This window comes from Tenrec ecaudatus, chromosome 1, assembly GCF_050624435.1.
Source record: "Tenrec ecaudatus isolate mTenEca1 chromosome 1, mTenEca1.hap1, whole genome shotgun sequence".
Lineage (NCBI taxonomy): Eukaryota > Metazoa > Chordata > Mammalia > Afrosoricida > Tenrecidae > Tenrec > Tenrec ecaudatus.
Genome location: NC_134530.1, coordinates 26,988,304 through 27,009,557, shown reverse-complemented (window position 1 = coordinate 27,009,557; position 21,254 = coordinate 26,988,304). Strand labels below are relative to the sequence as shown.

Below are 21,254 nucleotides of genomic sequence, written 5' to 3'. Positions count from 1 at the left end.
ACAGAGTCGGTTCCCAGATCCCCCTACCCCCGAGGGGCTTCGAAAACTGAAGAAAGTCGGAGAGGGGACACTCTCCACCACGTCACAACGGAGTTAAGAGGTGCCAAGCTCTCCCCACTCTGCCTGCACCAGACCAGGAACAAGCCGGCGGGCATGGGTGCCGGAACTTGAAAACAAACCCCTCCACCCACTGGGTTCTCCAGCCAGTTTGGCCTTGGGAACGGGTTGAAACGGAAAACGGAAAACCCTCCTCCCCCTCCCCACCCCTCTCAGGGACCACAGTGCCCCCGCCCCCCCAAAGGTCGGAGCCAGGGAGAGCACACATCTGAACTTCTCCTGCCCTGCCGAGGGGTGTGGACAAACCCCCGGCCTTCCACTCAGGTAAAGCTGGCTCTGGAAACGTGGCTGGGGGTGTGGGGTACAGGAGGGGAGACAGGATGGGTGTGGGGGATGGGGCTTGCTTTCCCCTGGGGTTAATTCACCGTAACAAGGCACTGGAAGAATACGTTCTACTCTCATTGCGTGGATGATGGTGGAGTCTGGCGGATCCCAGGCTCCGGGTGAGAACTGTGTTCCACGGGGATTTCGAGGCTGTGGCCTCTGAAACGGATCGCCAGAACTTTCTTCCAAGGTGCCTCTGAGCGGATTTGAACCAACAGCCTCTCTCGGCTAGTAGCCGAGCGCTTCACTGTCTGTGTCATCCAGGGGCCACTGGACCATAATGTATTGATTACTCTTGTAGTTTACTCGATGAGGAGACCTGACAGTGCAGAGGTTCAGTGATTGGCTGCGAACCGAAAGGTCGCCGGTTCAAAGCCACCAGCTGCTCCATGGGAGGAAGATGTGGTTGTCTGCTTCTATAAAGGTGCACAACCTCGGAGAGCCTCTGGGGCTACTCTGTCCTGTAGGGTTGCTATGAGATGGAATTGACCCAATGGCAAGGATGACCTGCAGTACAATGAGTTTATATTTAATAAGGCTTGACTGATCATGGTCTTTGGAACTCCCCCCAGATGACTGGGTGGAGCTATACAAGTGAGGTACTGGTAGCAAGGGCACTGGGTAGCCTGCTGGCACTTGGAGGGCCCACACCAATAAGGTGTATGGAACCCTAACAGGAGGACAGGTCATTTCTTCCACGCTACCAGCTTTTAGGCAACCTGGGAGCAGAGTGTGTCCTCTGGCCTGAGGTCCCTGTGCTGACCAAGCTCTGGACCAAGGAGTCAGAGATGGAGGTGTGACCTCAGAGGTGAAGAGAGGGCAGGAAGCAGTGGCAGAGAGACAGCAGGAATGGCTCCGGGAGACTACCGGGCCCACAGGGAGCGAGAAAGCCCAGTGCCTTTGGTGGAGTGCAGCGCCGCTGGACCCGTCCCCCTAAAGCGGAAAAGGGCTTTGTAGCACTTGCCCAGCAGGGCAGAGGCCAGGCGTCTAGGGCCCCAGAGGCTGAGGCCCAAAGGGAGAGTTGTACCAGCTAAACAGGTGCCTTAGTGGAAGAATTGCATCCCGACTAGTTCCCGATCTTGAGCTGCATCCTGTGGATTTTCTGATAAAATCTGTCACGCTGAGTTTTTTCCCTGTGAGCATGTAACCACTGCAATGGATTAGTGAACCTCGCAGAGAGAGAGGGCGGGTGGGCCCTGGGAGAGACGGCTGGGGTCAGCCAAGGTGAAAAGGCTGGGCAGAGGGGGCCTGTCTGACCTCTGCTTAATAGGACTCAGACTTGGGCTGTGGGTGCCAATCACGGTCTTCCTCTTCATGCGACTAGAAGCAAGGCCGTGGGCTCGCCCTGCCACATTCACATGCACTGTCCTGTGCTCTGCTACGTTCTAGGTTGTGGGGGGCTGTCAGTGGATTCAGGCTCAGCAACGTCTGGGCCAGAGCAGAGCTGCCCGTCATGTTCTCTAGGTGGACATCTCTACGGGGGCTGATTGCTGGGTCTTTCTCCCGCAGAGGGGCCGGGGGTCTGAGCTCTTGCAGGGTGCTTCACTGCTGGGTGACCAGGGCTCCTCTACGTCATAGCACGTGACATCCCACGTCACCACGTGATGTCACATCCCACGACATCACGTATCTCATCTCTCGCCACGGTAACCTTGTGCCGGCACCTTCTCTCACCACCATGGCTCTGGTGCGTCCAGAGCGCCCTGTTTTGCTTTCAGAGTAGGCTGATCCCCCATGCAATCCAACCCGACTCCCCACACCTCTGCCCAAGATGTCAACCATAGCATGCTCTGAAATCATGCCTGCCACACCCTTCCCTGCCTCCCCCCCTGCACCAAGTCACTTTTTCCCTTCTGAATGACCCCCCTACCCCATTCATTTAGGTTTCTGTTCCAGCTCACGTGTTCATATATAGATACATTCTACGAGCCTTTCTAAAAAGGCGATGGTGTCCTCCTTGTAGGGAACGCATGCTTTTTGTTTTCTCTTAAGAGCACCCCCCATATGATAATGAAGACAGGAGACCAAGTGAAATCAGCATGACCCCCCTTCCCCCGATGTCCTATGCAGCCCAGGCCATTCCCCAGAGACTCTCCAAAGCAGTGGGGGAATACTCTGAGGGGAGCAGATCGCCAGGTGGGAAGTCTGGGCTGATTTGAATCCCTGACCTTTTAGCCAGGCTTCCCCCCACCCCCACACCACCTGCCCTTCTGCTGGCAAACAAGACTCCATTGGTCCTTTGCTACCTGAGTGTGGTCCCCAGCGACCTCCCTTCTCAGCTGAAGAGCACACAGTGTGCAGGGGGGGAAAGAACTCCTCTCCTGGAACTCTGGGTGGGGTGTGGGTGCGGGCACACGGGCTGGGGTCATGGGGGGTCCCTTCTTTCTCCCCAAACCCCAGCAAGCGGCTGGCACAGCAGCCCAGTCTGCCTGTCAACCCCGAGCCTCCCTTGTCTGTCTCGAGTTCCATCAGCAAACTCACGTGGCCGAGCAGGAATGCCACAGAAAAATAAATCCACGCCTAATAGCTTCAGGGAGCAGAGGGAGGACACAATTATGTGACATCCACATGCTGACTTCCCAGGCTCTGAGCTCAAAGGAGCCAGAGGGACCACTCCAAATTCCCGCCGTGATAAGGGCCTGGCTGTATTTAGCTGGGGCCGGGATAAAAGATTTTTTTATGATAATTATCTTAGCGAGGAACATTTTTGCATTTTCTTTCTGTTGCGACTCAGAGTTTGGCTGGGGGTGGGGCGAGGGTGGGGGGACGAGGTAAAGATCTTTGACAGGAGGGAGTGTGAAAGTCGAATATTGGATGCCGGACCAGTATGTGTGGGAAGCAATTAGCTTACTAACGTTGGATCCGTGATGAGGAAAATGGGAATTCAGGTTATTGAGTATCCGGGGTTGATAATAAGGAACTAAGGTTTTAAAGGGTGGGGTTTTTGGGGGGGGGGTGGTAGTGGCGGGGGGAGACCCGGGGGTTCATTATCGAAATGGAATTTCCCACTCAAGCATTCTGCTTGAGCTCGGTGGATTTATCTTTGCTCCCGCTCGTGCGCGATCAAACGATACAGAGGTCTTCACAACAATTATTTTAAGGGAAATGAGACCTTCCTCCCCGCTACCCAGCTCCTGGCAATTTATTTTTCTTTTCTCCGCCGCTTAATTAAAACCAAACTTGAGAAGAGAGTTACAGACAGGACCCGGCTCGTAAAACTGTCCTTCTGGGGTGATATTTCCTCTCGGACAAACCAGGGACAGCAGGCCCCTCCCCCCAACCCCACCAATTTTTTTTTGAAGGACCGGGATCTTTGGAGCCGTGCTGGGTTCTCCGTGTCTGGTCTGGAAGCTTCTAGCTCACGCTAACATCCGGCTCTGGCCGAGCCCAGGCCACTCCCTGGGCACGGATTTCAAGTGGCTTCTTAGAGAAACTGGTAGTTAATGGCATTAATAATTAAGCCGTGGTGTGTTTGGAGGGGAGGGGAAAGCCAGGCAGAAAGGGAGACTCTCCTCCCTCCTTTCTCTCACATGAGCAGGGCAGGAACACACCACTAGCCCAAGGGGAGGGGGTGGCTTTTCTGGTCACTTGGGAGGTCCCCTCTGAGAAAGGAAGCCAGGCCAGAAACCCGGAGCCGCCTGCTCCCGGACTTTTTAAAGGGGATTTAAAATGCACCCCAGACTGCCCAAGGTGAACGTGGATGAGGGAATAAATCTTTTTTTTCCTTCTTCTTCTTTTTTGGGTGGGGAGAGACAAGCAGGGCCTGTTTGGGATTCGAATTGCTTAGTCCTCTCAGTCCGTGGTTGAGTCTGGGCATGAGGAAAGGACCCTGGTCCATCTCCCACAGGGAGGGGACACAGACACGGCTGGGCCAGTGGAGAAGAAAGGCAAGTTAGGGTGGCTGCTCCCATGGGGGCGGGCTGTTTCAGGAGAGCTCAGTTTGGCTCAGTGCTGTACTGAGACCATTACCCACCCCCCACCCCACTGCCCCAGAAAGCCTCCTTTCCCCCTTTCTTCCTCTAAGCTCCCACTACTGGGGCTTTCTGCACTGGCAAAGCGTTGCAGGCTCTGAAACCCACAGGGGCAGTTCTACCCTGACCTCTGGGGTCAGAGTGAGTCAGCATCCGCTGCATGGCAGGGAGGGCTGTGGGTGTTTTGGTAACGTCTCCCTGGGACTTGGTTTGATTGTCTATAACTCTGTATGGACATTGTTTTCTTCAGAGGGATGAGGCCTCCATGCCATCAGACTGGGTTGGTGAATTTAAAAAACCATATATATCTATACTATATATGTTAGGGAAAGCATTACATATCCAGTAGATGCAAAAATTATATAAACTATAGATCCTATCTATATTGTATGTATTGTTTTTATATATTATTATATATATAGCATATATGATTTTATGTACTGTATATATGATACTATATATACCATCTATATTATATATATTGTATATTACTATACATATTATATTATTATAGATATCATATAAAATTATATGTACTATACCATATACAGTACTATCTATATTATATATTATTATATATCACATACCATATATATTATATAAAATCATATGTGCTATCTATACTATATTATTATATTTATGTATATAAACATATATATTTATACATGATATATAAATTATATATGCAATATAGATACTATAGTATATATACCAGCTACATTATATATTATTATATATCATATAAAATTATATATACTTTATACACACTATACTATATATTCTATAGTATATATATAGAGATACACTATAATCATTATAACACAGCAAAACAAAAAGTAAAACAACAGCAGCCCCCGCAGAGCCCACTCAACACTTCGACACCAATCAGAGCCCCTTCTTAACAGGCAGGTGTGCTTGTGGCCTGAGAAGCAGCTCCCTGGAGTTGATAGAAGCAGCAGTGTCCACTGCACGGGCCGGCATGCCAGCCTGAATCAGGAGGCATGGGGGATAAGGGGTTGGGGTGTGCCTAGGCGTTTCGGGCAGGCCCCTGTCCCTTCCCCCCCCCCCCCAGTGGAGCTTACCATCCAGGCTGGGCGGCACGGTCCCCAGAGAGAAGGCCCCTTCCTTCATGTGCACCAGCAGCTCCTCGCCTGGCTCGATGTCCTTAATGACTTTATAGTAAACCTAGGACGGGGAAGGGGAGAGCAGGCATCAGTGTCCACAGAGCCCCACATCCTGCCAACCTCCGCTAATTGGAGAGGTCAGCCAAGAGGTTGTGTCAGCACCCTGAAGTCCTTTTCAGTCAGGCTCTGTTTTCAGGTGTTTGTAAAGGGTTAAAGAGGTGCGAATTCATGTCTAAGTGTCTAACCATCAGCCCCCCCCCCCCAAATAACAAACTAACCAACAAACAGCCCCGGCCACATTTCCAGGACTCAATTCCAATGCATGGCAGGCACATGAGTGACAGCACAGAACCGCCTGTTCCTCAGTTAGCGACTTTCATGGAGACAGATTGCCCGACCTTTCCTAGGCACACCTGCGAGTAGTCCTGGATGGAACACAGCTAACTGAGCCAAAAGGGGCGGGGGGGGGGCGTATGAGAGAGAAGGGGGACATAGGGACCTGGCCTGAACCTGGAGTACCCTTCCTTCAAGATGTATGCAAATGAGACACCTTTGGTGTCTCTGGGGGTGGCCTGGGGACAGGGTGGTGGTGATGTGAGTACATTCAGACTTGCATAAAGGTGGCTCTGAGCTCAGGCAGAGATCTGGCAGCTTAAGACACCGTAGTGCAGAGGCCACCGGCAAGGGAAGGGGAAAGGGCAGGCTGGCCAGGGTCTCAGAGAGGGGAAACCCTGGAACATAAGGGTGGGGGCCTCCAGGCAGATTCTTCAACAGGACAGCCCAGAGGTCCGGGGAACGGAGTTTGGAGTGTTTGGCTGAAGGCTCCCAGTGGAGCAAGTGAGAATGGTGTCAGCTGAGCCTGCCGCTGTGTCTCCAGGACAAGGAAGCTAGAGTGGGCAGGATTAGGGAACCCCAAGTGATCCAGAAAGTGGGGCTTAACAAGGGTCCTTGGAAACAGAGCTTGGGGAATGGGCATGGCCGGCCCTGAGCCCCCTGCCCTCGACTGGGACTGGGACCACCTACAGGGTTCATGTACAGGAGGCCCCTACTCCTCATGAAGGGACTGGCCTATCCAGAAATGAGGATGGGGTGCATTTTGCTTGTATTGCCCCACTGCCAACCACCCTGCCCTGAGTATGAGCACACAGGCCCATGAGGCAATAGGGGCCAAGGGGCTCCCAGGACCCGCAGGCGCACCTGGAGGCCTGCTAGTTGGGTGGTAAAAAAAACCCTGGCCAGACTCCTCAGTCCTGGGACCTCGGGTGACAGCTCATCTAGGCCTTTCCCATGGAAAGGTTCTAAAGCACTGCCGTTCGCATCCAGACAGGCTGGGCCGGAGGCCACGGAATTGGGGCTGGTGGAGATTGGGGAGGGAGGGGCCTCTGGCTGAGGCCAGTCCTGGGCAGTCCTCGCCACAATGCTCTGGTTCCCATTGCAAGCCTGCTGCCACCAGGCCAGGCATCCCCACAGCAGCTGGGTCTAGACTGCCAAGCACACGCCATTTTCTCCCTCCCTCCGTCCTCCCCAGGGAAACACCTGCCCCACAGCTTCCTGGTGGCCCTCACCTTGGTGCCCCAAACAAGCTTACCCATCAACTCGCCTGCCCCTAGTCCTGAGGAACCCCAGAAGACACCCATTGCTCAAGTAGGTAGACGGAGATCTGGCTGCAACCCTAAAGCTGACTGTGGGTTAGTTGGGGGCTGGCAGACCACAGAGCTGGGACGACGGAAAGAGGGGGCCAGCCTTGTGCACATTCATCTTGTGAACATACCACAAGTGTGTTCCGGAACCTGAGGCGGGGGCACTATTTTATTTGGCAATCATTCTCAGGTAAGCCACCCAATGAAGGCAGCAGATTTACCACGAGGGGGGGGGAGGACGACAGCCCAAGCCCCACCCTTTGACTTCCTTCATGGAGTCATTATTATTAAGATTGGAGCTTTTGTCTCTTCTCCAAAAAAAAACAAAAACAAAAAAAATCCAAACAAAAAAAGGATTCAGGCAGAGGCAGAATAATTATTTTAAAATATCAGACGTGAGCCACTGTATCGCAAAATCAGACCCACAGGGCAGGGTGTGGCTGGTGTTGGCCTGAGGAGAGCCGGGGAGCTGGGGCCCCTCAGCGGAAGAGGCCAGCCCCGTAGTAGCCTTCATTCCCAGCTGCCAGATCGCCCAGCAGGAAGGAGCTTCCAGCCAAGGGAACCTTTAGCGCTGGGCCCTGAATGGCCATCAGCCCAGCACCAGGTCGCAGGTTGGGAAGGGGCAGTACTGAGAGCAACCTTGGCCAGGCCACAGTCACCTGGTGCCCTGGGGCCACTGGCCACAACCCCCCCCACACACACACCCCAGGACAGAGGGTGTGCGCCTGTGGCACTTCATTCCCAGAAACAGAGGGAGTGGGGGTCCTATGCTGCAAGGACCCGGATAGGGTGGGCAAGGCCCACCTCCTTCCTCTGATTCCACCCCCCCCAACCCCAACCCCGCTGTGTGGGATCCCCCACCCACCCACCAGGATCATGGGATCTGCCGGGCAAAGGGCTGCTGGGTACCCTAAGCCTCCACCCCAATCTGCCTAGGACCCCTGCCCTGGCTGCCCAGCTGTCTCCTCCCATCCATTCAGGGTGCCAGACTCCTGGGGACTCCCACCCCACCTCTCCTTCTTCCGACCCATGCTGCGGCTGCTCGGGTCCTTCTGTGCCAGTGTGCCTCCCGAAGGAAGCTCCGAGGGTCTCAAGCGCACATGGCCCCCTGACCCGGGGCCCACGGGATGGTCGTGTGGCTCGGCAATGGCGGTGTCTGCGGAGGCCTCCTGGACTTTGAGCTGTAGACGGTGGCATTAATGGCTATTAGTGCTAATCGCAGGGCCCAGGGCCAGGCGTGGTGGGGGTGGGTGGACGCCCCACCTGCCACTGCCTGGGCAGGGAGAAGGCGACCAGAAACGGCTGCAAACTTCTCCAGACTGGGCCTTGGCTGTCCGAGGGCCACCTCGCGGACCCTGCTCTGACACACTAGCGGCGTGTTCACGAGTTCCAAATGGCACCAGAAGCCTTATCAGCCCGACTTGGGCAGGCACAAGCCCAGGTCCCTGGTCCTCATCGGCCGGGGACTTCCCGGAACAAAGGCCGGCTCAGCGTTCGGCAGCAGGAACCACCCCGGGGGCCCTGCATGCTGGTGGAAGAGGCGGTACACAATGCGTTTTTACTGTCCTGTAGGAAGCCCCCAGCAGCACCCCGATATGTTCCTGAAGCGAGGCGGCCACTTGGAAGAGAGCGGGAGGAGTTTGCTCCACCAGGGAAAACCAGTCTCTAAGCCTCTGCGGTTCTCCGGGAGTCCAGGGGCCGGGGACCAGGCCGAGCAAGGAAAAAGAGCAGCCTGTTTGTTTGGGGGACCACCTGGAAGCCTCCCAGGCTCATTTCTAAACCGCTGCATCCGCAGCAGTGCAGCCCCGACGGATCACCAGAGCTGGAAGGTTCTTAGGGGCTCTGGTTGTGTGTGTGTGTGTGTCTGTCGGGGCGCTGGGTTGGGGGGAAGAGCTTCGCAGCAGGGAGTTTACTAGCTCCAATAAACGTCTACTCTAAACAGCTTTTAAAAATAAGGATGGCAAACCCGGCCTTGATGTGAAGTGAACTCCCTGTTTCAACACTTAGGTTCTCTCTGTAACAACAACGCTTTCCCGCACGCCGCGCCCCAGCCCCTAGAACAGGTCCTTCGGTCCCGAAGGACCGCTGCCTTTTTGAGTGGCCTGCCCGTTTTCACCCCTTTCATCTCCCTCCACACACAGCCTGGAGGCTCCCGTAGGGACACGGCGTGCAGGGCCAAGTAAATAGAGACCACTTTTCCCAACAAGAGGCAGGGACATTGCTGCGTGGACGGGAAACGGGCCGTGTTCATTTAGCTGGGTCTGAAAATCAGCATCTTTTTTATTAAGATTTTGGTTTGTCCCCCCCCCCCCCCCCCCCGCCACCCTCAGCAGCATTCTTGAAGACAAAGAATATCTCAGCAGTGTGATGACTCTGAGCTTGGACTCCTTCCCCGCCCTTAAGATTTCTATAAGTTTTTATTTCCTTTCTTTTTTTCATATCAAATTGATTTCCAAGAAAAGATAGTATTTTCAGATCTTTTTACTGGTCACTGGGTTAAGGGAAACAGCCCATCAGATGATACCCCCCTCTTCCCCTCCCTTTCTTGGTAGAAATTGCTAGGTAGTGGGTGACAAGTCAGGAGAGGGAGCAGATATCTGGGTGTTTCTTTCTGAACGATTTTCACAAAAAGGGATCAAGTGGATTGTGGGGAGGGAGGCTCCCATTTTCCTCTTCCATCAGTTGGAGGATCATTTCAAGGGATATTTGAATGAAATAGATGGAATAGCAATCTGACTGCTTATCTCCCCCCCGCACCACAAATCAATGTCTCTCCGGCCTGGATTTCGGAATTCGATTGTGCCTGAATTTGCTAAGGCCCCGGCATGACACGGGAGGGCAGCTTTTCTCACAAAAGCCTGGTGTGCATCGAGCAGAATTTGAATTCCTCTAAACCTCACGGCTGAAAAGCAAATTCTCTTAATGACTCGGTCCGTCCGGTCTCTCCGTCTATCTACCCTGGATGCTTCTCGTCTCCCAGGAACATCTTAAACACCGAAGGCAGGCGAGAAGGGGACGACGTGACCCTGTCTGGCTGCTCCCACTCTCAGGCACCTACCCTGCACTGTAATCGCTCACCCTTGGGCGGCCTCCTCCCGGGAAAGCGCTCTGGGCACCTAGTGTCCCAGGACTAGCTGAGCCCTTGGTGTGGACGAAGGAGCCGGTGAAGCTCCAGGGTCCTGCGGGGCCTGAGTCTGAACTCAGTCTTTTCTCTTTGGTTGGCTTCTGTACTTTCGTTTGCTCTATGTCTTCCCCGGGCTGCTCATGGCTGTGCCGGGGCAGGAGGACCAGCCGGCAGTGTCCCCAACGTTCCACAGGTGGCTGTGGCCACTTTGCTCCTGTCTCCCTCTCCCACAGGTGTGCTCCGCCCTGGCAGCTCCCACACAGATGAGCCTCCCGCCACCGCGGTTTTTCTCCATTGTGAGGTTGAGAATCGGGAGAACAGCTCACGCCTCGCCGCTCCCGGGTCCCCCTTGACTGGAAGACTCTCCTAAACACGAGTCCCGTTTCATAAACAGGAAAAAGAAAACCCTAAGCGCCCACCGTCGAAAGATGACGGCGGGCAATCCAGCCTTTGTTCCTGCCCCCGCGAGGCTCCCGGGGCCCCTGAGGAGGGCTCTATGCAAGATGGCCCTTCTCTGAATGAAAACAAATTTGATCATACGGATTTTGAAAGTCTTTTGTGAACGGGTTGGGAAAGGCAATCAATGCATTCCCCCTGCCCCGACCCTTCTCATTCAGGAGCAGGGGGGGATGCTATCGAATGGTTGAAAGCCAACACTTAACCCGGGCAGCTTCATTTTAAAGCTTTGGAATGAGAGACTCCTGGGGAACAAAGGCCAAGAGAAGGAGGAAGGAAGTGTGCTTATGGGGAGGGGGTGGCGGTGCCCACCGAGAGCAAACCCAGATGGACATCTGACGCCCCTGGCTGAAAAATTCCGACCTGGCCGACCGACTGATCACCCACCCTGACAGACAGACAGGCCCAGAGGACTGACGTTGGGGCAAAGGGAATGAAAGCGAAACAGAAGACGGCCTCCACCCGTCTGTCTGTCTGTCTGATCAACCGAGAGTCACCAGGTTTTCACTGTAAGCGGGACCGGTGCTCAGGGGCCAGGGCTGCCTGACGATCAGTCGACTGAGCTTCGGATACCACATCTTTGAGTGTCCTGCTCGGGGAAGGAGATTAGCTTGCCTGCTTCCACTTTGGGGAGCCCCGGCCCCCCATGGGCAGCATCCAGTGCACTCCAGCTGAAGCCCCAGCGGCCTGCAAGCTGGCTAGTCTGAGCTGCCTGTCTCCACTGCCCCTGGGCTTGTTGGGCACCCTGACCTTCATTTCCCTGGTGCCCAGCCCAGCCAGCTTGGCTGGTGTGGGCTGCATTTCGTGGGCTGAGCTGGTCTTCCTGGGGTGCGTTCAGGGTCTGGAGCCCTAAGTCCTGCTCCCTAAGTTGTGCATGTGGCTGGAGCCCCATCGCACTCTGTCCCCTGCCACCCGCTTCCCACCTTGGTCATTTGATACCTGTACCCACAATCTGTCCCTACAGAGGCAAGATTTTTTTTTTTTTAAGCCGAGTGGTGAACAAGGCTCTTTGGCTTCCTCTGGGCACCCTCTGCCCCAGGGTGCCGGTCTTCTCTGAACCTGTAAATCCATCCAGGGACAGCTCCTGTCTCTGCCCCTGAAATGCTTCCAGCCAACGTTCCGGCTTGTCACGGTGGGAGAAAGAACCACGGTGCGTGTGTGTGACAGAAATGTTTGGCTTTTCCTAATGGAGGAGTGGGAGCTGGGAGTGGGGGTGGGAGGTGGGGAGCGGGCAGGAGTGGGCAAAAGGCAGGTCACCCAGAGGGACAAGAGCGCCTGGCTCTGCCTTCCAGTTCCAGCTGCAATGACTAATGAAATGAAAGGCCCAGTCTGGGCACCGCAGGGTGACTTTGGAAATGATCAGGGGTCCAGGCCACCCCTGAGAGTCCCTAAGAGAGGCTCTGTCTCTTGGATCTTTGCTGTGGGTGTTTTATCCCCCCCAGTGCTGAATCTTTGCCGCTCTGCACTGGTGGTGGTGGTGCCTGGTATGAAGGCTGAGGACGGACTTCATGTGACCTCTTCTTGTGTCCTTTCTAGAGGATGGGGCCAGAGCCCATGAGGAAACTCATGGCCCCAGGGGGCCTTTGCTGCCTCTCAGCTCCCCATCTGGTACCTCATGGCTGAGAGTAAAGGCAGGATGACATAGTAGTCACTGCTCCGCCAAGGACCCTGGAGCAGGGGACTCATGGGGCCCCTCAGCAGTTCTCAGGGAGCTGGTGACCAGTGACATTTGGGCAGCCCCTGGCCTCCCCTGTCCTACAGCCTGCAGCCCTGCCAGCTGCCACCCTTTGGCCGGAAAGATTAAGAGATGGCTCACTGGAGCCTGTCCCCGACTCCTCAAGCACCCTCAGGCATGGCTGGAAGGCCTTTGAGTCAAAGACTACCCCCCCGGGGTCGGGATCAGGGCTAAGGACTCAGTCGGCCCTCAGAGCCCATCCCTGCAGCCATGGAGGCTGGGAGGAGCCCCTACGGGTGGTGGTAAACACCACTGCCCCCCCCACCCCGGCTTTCTCACTTCCCCATGAGTCCATCTGTCCACAGGCTGTCTGGAGGCCTGGCATTCACACTGGATCGGGTTGTGAGGCCTGGCAGAAGACTCGGAAGAAAGCAGAGTCAGGTCCCCGCTGTCCTGCAGGCCCACCCGCCTGCCGGGGCGCGTCTGCTCTGTGGACTGTACCTCTGAGATGCTCGCTGCAGGAAGCCGAAACCGACCCTGGCCTCCTCTCCTCTGCTCTCCGAACTACAGAACTACACTGGGCTTCACAGCAGGCCCCCCCACCCCCACCCCGGGGTCGATGGAAGCTGTTTCCCCCGAAGACCTTTGAGGGGCCCTTCCCTTCAGGGTCCGCCATCCTGTATTCGCGGGGTGCGCAAGGGAGGTGGCGAGGAAATGGGACAGACTGCGTCTGTAAGAGATACAGAGAGACAGATCGAGCTCACTCATGTGTGGGAGAGAGGACGGGGAGGGAGAGAAGAGAGGCCACTTATCTTGGTGTGTGTTTGTGTGTGGAGAGACACTAAACCAACTCACTGCCAGGGAGTCGGTGTCCATTTCTAGCCCCCTGAGAGGACCGGGTAGGGCTGCCCCGTGAGATTCTGAGACTATAACTCTTTATGGGAGTAGAAAGCCCCATCTTTCTCCCTCAGCACAGGAGAGACAGAAAGATATGGTTCAGCTATGTGTGTGTACAAGAGAGATTGGTGTGTGTGTATGTGTGTGTGCGCGCGCGAGAGAGAGATGTGAGAGAGACACGCAGAGAGAGAGAGAGAGAGAGAGAGAGAGAGAGAGAGAGAGAGAGAGAGAGAGGAGGTACACAAGAAAAAGGAGAGAGAGATACCGAGAAAGTTCCCTTATCTCCATGTCATTGTGTGTGTGAGAGGGAGACATTACCTCCGTGTGGGGGGGCACGAGAGAGAGGTAGTTCCCCTATGTGTAGTTGTGAGTACGGGTGAGAAAGATTGCTCACTTGTGTGAGAGACAGAGCGAGAGCGAGAGGTTGATCTCATGTGTCCTAGTGAGCGCTTGTCAGAGGGAAGGAATGTTCGTGTGTGTGTGTGTGTGTGTGTGTGTGTGAGTGAGTGAGTGAGTGTGCCCATAAAGGGCAGGAAATCCTGGTGGGAATTCCAGGGCTCACGGGAAATTTGAGATACCTCATTAACACAATGCCGTGTTTCCTTCTCAAAGAGAAGCCGCCTTCAGACATCTTTGTCTTATCATTGTCAGCATTTCAGAGACATTTTTATTTTAGCTGCTCCGAGGGTCAAACGTCACCCTCACCGGCAGCGACCTGACTCTCCCCGGCTGGGAGGGTTCCTGCTGCCTTAAAATCCACTCGGCCTACTTTTTTTTAAAGACTTTTTTTAAAATAAAAAGTTTAAAATCTAGTAAAACCCTCTCAAGAAGATCTTTTAAAAACATCACTTCATTCCCTCAGCAAACATTTACTGAGCGATCATGTGCTTCTGAGAACGGGTTTTCAAATGAGTAGCAGAGGGTCCAAATCAGGATCCCCTCCGAGGAGACCGTCCCCAGGCATGGCGACTTCCCTGGATGCTTGAAATGCCCAGGGGGCACTTTGAAACCAGCAGCCGGACACCTGAGGGTGTCCTCAGCTTGTTTTCCAGCCATCACAAGCTGTTTCCCTGAGCATGACACTTCAGTTCAATGCCTCTATGGGGCTCGAGAGCACAACAATCGGCAGGTGACTTGGGGTCTTGGCATTCAAGTGACAGGGCCATATGTGTTTCCGACGCTAGGATAGAACTTGGGAAGGAGTGGCCATGAAAGGGAACAGGCCACAGGACAAAGCCCCCCGTGTGTTGCAAACAGCAAACTCGCTCCGTCTGGTTACAGAACTGCACCCCCCTCTCCTTAGCCCGGCGTCTTCCATCTGAGGGACCGACTTATAGGGACCAATGCAGAGGGAACATGGGGAGGTGGAGGTGGGGTGAAGCAGAGACAGTGTCTCCGTTGAAAGTCCCCCCCATTCCCACCCCTCCACTCTCCTGGAGCACAGGCTCCAAGCCACAGAAACGGGGTTTTGAGTTTTAGGGATCTTTGAGCCCTGGTGGAGTGCTGAGCACAGGTTGGGAGTTTGAAAGCATCGACGCTAACGGGAGAAAGGACGGGGCTTTCTGCCCCAGAAAGAGTCAGGGTCTGCGAGACCCACTGGGGCAGGTCAACCCTGCGCTGGAGGGCGCTAGGCATAGGCATCGACCCGCTGATGGTGAGTTTGGTTTTCTTTCTTCTTTTCTGGTTAAGGATTGGGGAAGAAGCCAGTTTGTACGTCTGCAGAATTAAAAAAAAAAACCCGTTTGCTGCATAAAAATACCCACTGTACCGGCTCAGGTTGAGTTCACACAGGGTCTAAGAAATAGTCCTTTTAAAACGAAAATCGGCATCTTTGGTTAATCTGATCTGGAGCCCATGGAATCGCCACCGCCCCCCGACCCGGCAGACCGAGGACACATGGGACACCCCTTCCCGCCGCCCCCCCCTCCAACCCCCGCTTCCAAGGACAGAGCCCTCTCCATGTGCTTCTAATCCAAGTCTCTTCACTCCAGTCTCATGTCATCTGGGAGGAGGACACGTTTTTCTCAATTTATTTTTACATTTGGGTTTAATTTTTACGATGTTTGCTGTTGATGTTGCTTATTTCTGCCTTGTTGTTCTGCGGGGAGTTCTTTCTGGGAGCGATAGCCAGCTCTTTCTCCTGCAGAGCCGCTGGCCGGTTTGAACTCCTAGCTTTTCATCTCGCAGCTGAGCGCTTAACCATGTCGCCACCAGGGTTCCTTTGTTTCTGCCTCAGAGGCCGTGCCCGGGCTATGAACGAGATGCGTCTCCAACGCTGCCTTTCAGTCAACAGTGCAGGTACATCAGAGTAGGCATACGTGGTTCTTAGTGATCATCTGTGAGCCACACATCTGCCTTCCTGTAGCTTACAGCATACAGTTCACCTTTCCAGCCGAGCCGAGGAGGGAAAGAGCTCTCGTGAAAGAGTTCTAGCCTCGGGAATCTCCAGCCCCGGGTCAGGATCAGCTCCATGGCAGGCTTTTTTGGTTAATGCATACGGAATATACACCCTGCACCTAATATACCCGATTGTAAGCCATTCTGTGGGAGCGAGCCCTGGCTTGGGCGGCTAACCTCCAGGTCAGTGGTTTTAACCCATCAGCCACACCTAAGAGGAGAGATGAGGCTGTCGGCTCCCATCAGGGTGCCCAGCCTTGGGGACCACAGGGGCAGCTCTTTGTCGCTCGGCGGCGGCTACGAACTGGCAGTGGGTTTGGGTACACCGCCACGTAAGAAACACGCCCAGAGCCACCAAAACCACCTCGAACGGATCCACACAATACACAATCATCAGCAGCAGAATAAAAAGAACCACACACCGCTTTGCGCCCGTATCGCATTGAGGAGCGATTGGTATGCGGTATGTGTGTTGGTACAAAGTACTGCCCAGCCGCGAGGGAAAGGGATCATCGAAGAGTTCAGACAGAAACAAAGACAGAGGAACAGAGTTACGAGCAAGGTGAAAACTTACTCTCGGTCCATCGCTGCTTTGCATGTTGAGAGGGGCCTGTGGGAAGCGGTACGAGGACAACGCTCACGCGCGGCGACACAGGAGGCGATGCCGCTAGGCGGCTGCTTCTGAAGAGGGTGGGTGTGGGGCCGGCATCTGCCGCTGGATGGGGGGCGTTCACTACTGGTGCAGATTTCTTGAAGTCACCCCCAGGGAGGTCTGTACCCAGTGTTCTTTTTCTCCTCATCCAGGGCCCTGTAGCAGCCGAGGCGCTGGCTGACGAGTCTCCCTCCCTGCCTCAGGATCTTGCTCCCCTGACCCTGCGAGAGGCTTCCGCTGGCTCCTTCAGCCGACGTGTTTTCGGTTTTGGAGTTTGTGGGTCTCGGGCCTCGTCGTCCAGCAGTTTCCCGTCTCTTTGATGGGCCAGCAGCTGGTGCATCAGCTTGATGCTCGATGCTCGGGAGGCATGGTTACCGGGGCAAATGGGGTGGCGGGGGTGGGGGGCGAGCCAGGGACGCACACAGTGGCACGCCCCCACCGGGCTGAGGGCCACGGGATCCGACCTCAAAGGGCACTGGCGTGCTCCTTCCTCAAGCTGCTCAAAGCTCTGATGGTGACCCCGAGGGGCACTTTGCCCCTTTCGTCCGCACTGCTGTGTGAAACCCAAACACTGAACACCAGCGACTCGGGGCAGGCTGTTCCCAAGTACAACTTGTCCAGGCGTCAGATGTTCTTCATCCAGGGGCTTACTGTACTCCTTGCATTTAGAAAATCAATATGCGCTGCCCCCGCAGCAGCCCCCCAGCCCCCCGGGCCTGGGATTCTGGGTTCTGAGGTCGGTCACTGCTGTCCTGGGGCCAGAGGAGAACTCATGCTGATGGCCGCTCACTGGGACCAGCATCGGCGATGGAGGGGCAGCTTGGCCGGGACTGAGCCAAAGAGCAGACACAACACCTACACAGCACCAAGGTGCCCGCAGAGCCTCCGGGTCCTGAGGGCTCACTCCTTCTGAAAAACCATCTCTTGCCGCAAGAGGCTGGAGCCAGGCCGGACGGCTTCCCTTCACTGTGCCTTGATTCCTCCTCGTCCTCCTTCTCCCCTTTTCATCCAGGACTCCGCACCCCTCCCTGTCATACCTATTGCCTTCCAAACGATTCTACCAGAGCAAGACCCTATAAGAGAGTAGAACAGCCTCCTGTAGGGTTTTCCATCCTTACAGACACGCGGCCTTATGTTCTTCAGTGGGATGGCTACATTTCGGCCGGCAGCTGAGCACTTTAACCACTGTGGCACCAGGGCTCCGTGGGTGGGCCAACGGTTTGGGGAGGCTAAGGCCACCCAGGAGGCTGGCTTTACATACCTATAATTTATTTAAATTGGGGTGAAGCAGACACCCCCCACCCTTTGCCATTTCAGCCGGTTTTAGGTGCACAATTCAGTGACGTTAATCCCACCCATCACATTGTGTGGACATCACCACAACCCCAAAGCCACCTTCTCAAGCAATAGGCTCCTTTTGGTAAATGCAGTCCCATGGGTAAGAGTCCCTCAACTAGTAAAGAGGCAAACTTCTGCGGTTGAGGGGGGCAGGGGTTTCTGGGCCCCTGTGGGAGCTGGCACTAGGCAAGCACATGGTGATATGGTAACTCTAGAGGTAGGAGGCCTACTGGGTCAAAGGGACTGAATGGAGGGGACTGCACAGCCTCAGCTCTGCCCTGATGCCACTCAGTCCCGGGGTAGGCTGCCCCCTCATACACAGGATCACCCATTTTCTCTGCTGCTGGGCTGCAGTATCTGGCCTAGTGAGTGGGCAGAGCACTTGCCCAATGCCCACAGACCTGATGGTGAGGACAAGCCACCAGTCATGAGAACCCGGCAAGACAAGGGGTCACTGTGTCCCCAGTGGCCAGAGCAGAAAAACTGGTGCCCAGGGTGACTTTGGGTCCTCATTGCAACACACAGCCCGGGAACCAGGCTGGTTCCCTCCCAGACGAAACAAGTCCCCTCAGTGGGCGGGCTGTGCTGTGCTCTGGGTTCTTGGAGGCCCTGGGCAGCTGGCTGGCTGGCCAGCCAGGCAACACGCCTGCCGGGCCACACGGGTAGGCAGCACCTGTTGTTTGAGCCGGGACTCTCCTTGGCGGTTCCTGTTCCCAGAGGCTCTCACCGTGTGCTGGCAGCAGCGATGTTTGAAGGGACTATGTGCTCACAGACCCAGTGGCTGGGCCTCACCCACCATCACCTTCTGATGAGAGAGCCCAGAGACCTTGGGATGGGGCCCCAGTGAGGTGTGTGGAGGGGGCAGCGCTAGGTGAGGGAGTACTGATGGACTCCCCAGAGAGGAAGAGCTGCCTCGTGCCTGGGTAGGCACCCCTTGACCTGGGTGCTTTTGATCACATTGGGGTTGGCTCAGAGGGGGGACATACCTGCTCATTGACCTGGCACATGGTGAGATTCTGGTCGTCGCAGGAGTAGGCCACACGGATGTACTTGAGCCAGCTGCTGGCCCCGGTCTGGTTAGCGTCCACACAGAACTTCTCACCACCCAGGTCCTCTGGAAGCTGCCCAGGAAGAGAGAGCATGAGACAAGTCAGAGGGTCAGCGCTTCCCAAGTACCACACCAGCTCCCACAGCGCCCGGAAGTACCAGCGGTCTCACTGAGCACAGACCAGGCTGTTTCCTTTCTGACACTCGGGCAGCGAGCAAATGCCTGGCCTACTGCACACCACCCTGGAAGGACATGCACGCTCTTGCTTGGCCCGATCATGTTCCACTGTATCTTCTGAAGGGAGCCAGAGTGCAAGGGTGGCAGTTCAAATCCACCAGCTGTTCTGAGAGAGAAAGACGAGGCTCCCTGCTCTCAGAACGATTGTACTCTGTCCCACAGGGTCTTATGAATTGGAATAGACTCCATGGCCGTGAGGTGTGTGTGTGTGTGTGTGTGTGTGTGTGGCCGCATGCGTGTGTGTGCACAGTGTACTGATGCTGCGCTAGGTCCATGGGAACCTACAGGCAGGGACTCTCTTATTGGCTGTCACGACTGGGTTCGGGAACCAGCCATTGGACAGGACACCTGACCATGGAGATGACATGTGCAGAGGAGGGACACAGGGACATGTCCATTAGGGCAGAAAGCAGTTTTGGTGGCAGCCTAGGATGGGGAGAAGCAATGGTACAGGGAAGGACAATCTTTCTTTCAGAGGCGATGGGAACACTCTGGAATCCGATAGAGATGGTGACTGCACCGGATGCACTAAATGTCAGTGCATGAACTGCCTTTGAACTGCACGTTTAAGAATGGTGCTGGTCATGTACAGGAATGTCTGAGGAGGGGACTGGGCCTCAGGGCCTCCTGACCCGGAAGGATCTTTGTTCGGAAAAGGAAGACCTGGGGAAGGACAGGGGGCTGTCCCCAAGCCTGTGAGAACCCATCTGACCAGAGATGTGGGGTGCTTTGTCACCGTTGGTATGTCCCTCCCATGCCCGCAGACACATTCGGCCCCATCCCATGCTCCCTGTGGCCCCGCCCCACGCTCCCTGTTTCTGTCTGTGGGGGCCACAGTGTCCTGGGATATGTATTCCCAATGCAGCGTTTGGGCCCCACCCAAAGCCCCTGAAGCCCATTCTTCTGCAGAGGGGCCCATAACTCTGCTCTGCATTCTGTCTGTGGATAGCAGGGGAGCTCAGTCTCCAGCAGGGGGATCAAACTCAATGAAAACGCGGGGCCACTTGGTGCAACAGGCAAGACTCACGTGGGCTACATCACATTTGCTAATTTTTCTAAACTTATATTTTGAAGAAAGGATTCAGGAATATGGATAGGATAATTAAAACACTATAGAATTGCTTTTATTTAAATATTTATTTTATTTTACGTATTTATAAAACTGAAATTATTCTCTTTTACCTGAAATTTGCCAGCACTTTCCTCCTACTAGTTTTCCAATATCTGGATTCAAAGACTGAAAACAGACAATCTTCATTGAGGCAGATAGATGTCTACCAGTTAATCTTGATCTGTATGCTGTTTTATTTAATTTCATGGATGAAAATAGTTGCTCACACAATGGCTTCCCTCTAAAAAGATTAACTAGCGCTGCTGCTAGGTATGATTTATAACAGCACAACCCAGAGTGCTCTTTTTAACCCTTTCACTATTGGGATCTGTTTACATTACGTGACACTGAGAGTGGCAGACATATCGCTTCCAAACATCGCCGGAACTGAGGCAGCGCATGTATACATGTCCACAGGCCCCCGGGAAAGGCACTGGGCCACGTGTAGACTCGTCTTCAGTAGTTAAAGGGTTAACGAGGGAATTGTATGTACAGTATTGCCTCGATCTCCCCTTAGCGCTATTTTCTTCATAACAATTTTTTCTATTTTCATTATATTTCAGAGCATCTTGGGCCACAAAATATTACCTCGGGGGCCGCATATGGCCCGTGGGTCACCAATGTGACACCCCTGGTATACAGGGTGGCTCCTACCATCCAAGAGAGACTGTGGGCCTTTCTGGGTCCCCAGGGTGCTTCCTGGGGTGGACAGGGCCATTCTGGCAACAGGGGAGAGGTCCATGAGGAACATCTTATCAGAGATCCTTGGCTTCTGCATCACTCTTCAGAGAGGACGGAATGAGAACTCCCGGCCCAGCCAATCCAATTGCACCTAAGGCCTCTGCAGCTTCTGTGACCAAGACCATCAACCGTGCCCACCTGCCAATGCAGCCTGATCTGTGGACACTCCCGCTGCTCACCCACCACGGCTGAGCTCACTGATGCCAGCGCTTAACCGTGTCCACAGGGATCTGAGCCTTTGGGGCCGGGAAGCCCCTCGCTGTGGGCAAGGCCGAATCAGACACAATAATAGTCTTAGGGTGCTGGCCTAGTGCCAGGCAGTCCGCCCCAACCCTAGGTGGGTGTCTGCTTGCTGGCCCTATAGTCCCTCCTTCCAGGTCGTCTAATTCCCTTGCCTTTGGA

The 21,254-nt window shown here is 54.7% G+C and overlaps 1 protein-coding gene across 3 annotated transcripts in view; it reads right to left on the bottom strand.

Annotated features, from left to right (window-relative positions):
- PRDM16 (PR/SET domain 16) overlaps positions 1-21,254 on the bottom strand; it is a 379,959-nt gene that overhangs the window by 33,045 nt on the left and 325,660 nt on the right. For all 3 annotated transcript variants that reach the window (XM_075550289.1, XM_075550278.1, XM_075550299.1), the window contains exons 4-5: positions 18,702-18,836; positions 5,495-5,597 (exon numbers count right to left, since the gene is read on the bottom strand). In XM_075550289.1, the coding sequence (XP_075406404.1) occupies positions 5,495-5,597; positions 18,702-18,836 (238 nt within the window). The remainder of the gene's footprint in view (positions 1-5,494; positions 5,598-18,701; positions 18,837-21,254) is intronic.